General features: G+C 39.7%; 1 protein-coding gene across 1 annotated transcript; it reads left to right on the forward strand.

Moving 5' to 3' along the window:
• Nucleotides 1-913: 913 nt before the first annotated feature.
• LOC111586858 (transmembrane protein 74) lies at nt 914-2,965 on the forward strand. Its single transcript, XM_023296686.3, has one exon. The coding sequence runs from the start codon at nt 1,254-1,256 to the stop codon at nt 1,962-1,964; it is 711 nt and encodes a 236-aa protein (XP_023152454.1). The 5' UTR covers nt 914-1,253; the 3' UTR covers nt 1,965-2,965.
• Nucleotides 2,966-4,732: the final 1,767 nt, after the last annotated feature.

The raw sequence follows: 4,732 nt of genomic DNA on the forward strand, positions 1-4,732 counted from the left end.
TTAAATAAAACAGGGGGATCTGTAAAATAATTTTTTTTTAAATTACTATTTTAATTAATATACATGTTTTTTCTTTCAAATATGCTAATTATTTGTCAAATATTGTATCTGATTTAAATACAGTTTTTAAAAAATATGTAATTTTATGGATACACACTGGAAAAGCACAAATTTCTATTCATAAAAAAACTATATATTTCAATTTTTTTACAGTCAACATATAAATTATTACTTTTTTTGTGAAATTTTAAAAATAAAAGATAGAAGCTAAAATTTGTGCTTAAACTTTTGATGTGGACATTATTTACAGTTAGGGTTATGAATTATTTCTTATTGTTGTTTTTTTGCAGTCATCATCTAAATTAATTCTTAAATCTTTTTTTCAAAATATCTGTATTTTAAAAAATAAGAAAAATCTGTACAATAACAATATAAAAACTATTTTAGAAAATTTCAAGCCTTAACATACATATTTTGTTTCCTTTACATAATGCTAAATATCTGTAAAATAGTGGGTTTTCTGATTTAAAAACAGTAAAAATAATAATAAAAATTTAAATTACTATGTAGAAAAATACTTTTTTAAAAAAAAATGTAGATATAATGTAGAGTTTTGGCCTGCTATTTTTAGCAGCTCTTTTTCTGAGATTTAATTTGATATAAAATCTGCAAAGACACATTAAACTGTTAAAAATATATTTTTAAAACCAGTTTAAATCCATCATTTCTTGGTGCAGCTCCTCCATCCTCTCATCATTCTGTGGATTTCAGTAAAACGTCTCATTTCCTTCAGAGACACAAACTAATAACTTCTGGAGTCTCTGGAGGATTTAAATCACCTCCTCCTCCTCCTCCTCCTCCTCCTCCTCCTCCTCCTCCTCCTCCTCCTCCTCCTCCGGTCCGGGGAACCCTGCAGCCGCCCGGTCCGCGGTGGGAGGGGTCTACCGGAGCTGCCCTCTACCGGACCGGAGCAGCTTCAGTCCGGGCTGCAGACGGAGGAGCTCAGAGGACGAACCGCTGCCGGAGCGCATTAAGGTGGAATTAGATTTATCATCGTGTTGATGCAGGAGCTGAGAGCTGCACGTTTCTCCTGCTGGACCTGCAGGAAGGAGCAGCTTCACATGGAGGATTTCTGCTGCAAACCTCCAAACATGCGGAGAAATTAAAGTTGTTTCTGCGCCTCGGAGACTTTCGTCTGCTGGCGGCGGAGGACGCATGGGCTTGGCGCATCGGGAAGTCCGGCTCAGGCTCCGATGGCTGATCTGGAACTGTTCTACTTTGAGCATCAGCCCGAACCGAAGGACGCCTCGCTGCTGCTGCTGAAGGGTGTCAGCGGGGGGAAGTGGCTTCATCCCGGCGGAGGAGACGCTCCGGAGCCCCGGAGAGCTGCGCGCCCCGAGGAGGAGACGTCCTTCACTGGTAAGCATGAAGAGGAGGAGGAGGAAGGTGTCCAGCTGACTCAGAGCTCCTCCAGTGAACTGTACGAGGAGGAGGAGGTGATGGAGGAGGAAGAGGAGGAGGACATCCAGGAACTTTACTTGCTCTCCGACGACGACCTCTCCACCGACGGCTCCGGGAAGTCGGTGGATTACGGCTTCATCATCGCGGTGACCTGCCTGGTGACCGGCATCTCCCTGGTGGCCATCTCCTACACGGTGCCCCGGGACGTGCGCGTGGACCCGGACAGCGTGTCCGCCCGGGAGATGGAGCGTCTGGAGCGGGAGAAAGCCCGGGTGGGAGCCCACCTGGACCGCTGCGTGATCGCCGGGCTGTGCCTGCTGACCCTCGGCGGCGTGCTTCTGTCCACGCTGCTCATGGTGTCCATGTGGAAGGGCGAGATGATGCGCAGGAGAGCCTTCGCCTTCTCCAAACACGCCGCCAGGCTGTACGGCTCCGTGAGCCTGAGAGGAGGCTCCAGCCCCACGCACCTGTCAGCTGACGAGGATTTAGAGGCGCTCAGCTGAATTTAGGGACGAGACAAGCGGAAAAGACTCGGAAAGTCCTGGAAATCCTGACAGCTCTGTCCTCTAATCGGAGGGTTTAAGCCTTTTTAATTTCTGACAGCTGAGGCTGCTTCTTTAAACCCTCTGGACCCCCACTGGCTCGTTTTTACCCACTGTGGGCTCGTTTTACTCTGTAAAGTCCTGTACCTCTGTGGAAACAACACAACCAGGACTAGGACCGTTCATTTATTAAATCTGCAACCTGTCAAAGTTTTAATGGCATAAATCCTGAAACAAAAAAAGGAAAACAAAAACAAGCAAAAGTTGAATTTCTTGGATCATTTATTTTTCAAAAATGAAGAAACTTGCCATCAATGCCTAGAACATATTTCCATGTGGCCACAGGAGTTACCAATACTGGATAGAAAAATGGTGGCTCTATATATTAAAATAGACTCAGTACTTATCACATTTTAAGTTATTTCCACATTACACAGCCTGCAGTTCAGCCAAGTCCCAGAAGTTTTATGTTCATAGTTGCACCAAGACATGCAGAATTTTTAGTTTTTTCCAGAATCTGGGTCAAACAAATGATTAATTTTTGGCAATTTCTTAAAGGAGTCATGTAGATTTAAGTGATTTTGATGAAAGCTTAGATTTGGTTGTTTTTCCTGATGGAAAGAGAGACACTAAAGTTGAATTTCTTTTCAATATTTATTTTGCAAAAAATAAAGAAGCCTGCAATCAAAACATGTTTCCAAATGGCCACAGGTGTGACCAATACTGGAAAGAAAAATGCTGGCTCTGTGTATTAAAATAGTTATTATTTATCACATTTGAAGTCCCAGAATTTTTATCTTCATCTGTACAACAAGAAGTGCAGATTTTTTTTTTGTTTTTTTTTACAGAGCAAATGGTTCCTTTTTGCCAAATTTTTACATGAGACATTGGGATTAAAGTGACTTTACTGAAAGCTTAGATTTGGCTGTTTTCCTGATTGAAATAAAAGAACAAAAGTTGAATTTCTTTCATTATTTTTAAAAAATGAAGAAGCCATCAATCAATACGTAAAACATATTTCCAAGTGGCCACAGGTGTGAGCAATATTGGGGAAAAAAGGTGGCTCTATATATTAAAATAGCCTTACTACTTATCATATTTTAAATTGTTTCCATATTACACTGCCTGCAGTTCAACTGAAAACTTGCAGAATTTTTGTCACATGACTGCTGGTCACAGCTAAGTCACTAATGGCTTCATGGTTGCCCAAAGACATGCAGAATGTTTTGTTTTTTACAGAATCTGGGTGGAGCAAATGGTTCATTTTGGCATTAAAAAAAAAGTCATGTAGATTAAAGTGATTTTGATGAAAACTTAGATTTTGTTATTTTTCCTAATGGAAAGAAAAAAAATGAGGTTGAATTTCTTTTTTTTTTTGGTGCTGTTGTTTTTACGAAAGTTTGAAAATTGTTGGACATCTTGATTCAAGATATTTTCAAGAGCCCACATGTTATTTCAGATATTTTACTCCTCACATTTTTGATTAGTTTCCGTACTACACTGCCTGCAGTTCAAGTGAAAATTGCAAGTTTTTTTGTCACATGACTGTTGGTCACAGCTGAATCACTAATGGCTTCATAGTTGCACCAAGAAGGGCTCAATTTTTTATGGGAGATCATCGGCATATCAGCAGTAGGACATGCTGGAAAGTAATCTCCCGGTGATGCTGTATTAAATATCCTATAATATAACCCTTTTTAACCAATTTATACAAGTCTCACATGTCCCCAGAATGTGTATTTCAAGTTTCAGCTCCAAGTACTGCACAGATTATTTGTTTTAGCAAAAATACTTCTGGTTTTAGTGATTTTCTGAACTAGTTTCTGCAGCTTTAAGTTTGGCTGAGCTGGTTTGGCCCTGCCCATTTCAGGAAGAAGACTCTCTCTACATCTACTCTGTCAATCCAGCCTCCACAAAATTATGTTTTTATTCAGCTAAGCTACAATCTAAGCTATGTTTTGAGAGATTACATTTGTTTTAGTGCTGTTCTGAACAAGCGATTTCAGAGTCTGTAGCTTTAAATCCAGCTCAGATGGTGCCGACTCTGCCCCTTTCAGGAAGAAGACTCTCTCTGTAGCTACTTTGTCAACTCAATTTTCATAACACATTCCTAACAGCATCCTCAATGGCATTTTGATGGACTGCATTTGTTTATTACAAATGAAATTTCAGTCAGCCAGTCAGCTGTTAGATGTGGCAGGACTTGATATTTTTTCCTAACACTGACCAAGTAGTTTTGAAGCCTAAACCTGACCTGAAAGTGAGTTAAACCCAAAAGTAAACAACAACAGAAAATCATGGTGAAAAAAAATAAAAAATCTGAATTTGAAAGATAGGAAAGCTTTAAAGGTCAAATACATGTGTTTTTTATGCACAGATAAAGTCGATGAGAATGTGACATTAATCAAATCCAGCAGGTGTCTTCTCAAGTTATAGTCTTTTATATGTAAAGTACGCTTTTTTGTGTTTACATAAAATCTGGAAACTTGATTTTCCCAGCTCAGACTGCCAAAGCCTTGTACTAACTTGCATAAATTACACATAAAGAGGATTGTGGGTTTTGTACAGCATCGTTCTCTGGATCAGTATTTGCAGTGGGAACAATTACAGTAAACATTTAGTGCAGATGCTTTGTGTTGGAGACCTAAACGAATGTGAATGTGTACTTTGAGTTAACAGAAATGCTCATGAACTGGATTTTTTAAGGACTGTTGAGCTTTTCTTCTGTT

The sequence above is a fragment of the Amphiprion ocellaris genome, chromosome 15 (genome assembly GCF_022539595.1).
Source record: "Amphiprion ocellaris isolate individual 3 ecotype Okinawa chromosome 15, ASM2253959v1, whole genome shotgun sequence".
In the NCBI taxonomy this organism is placed as follows: Eukaryota; Metazoa; Chordata; class Actinopteri; family Pomacentridae; genus Amphiprion; species Amphiprion ocellaris.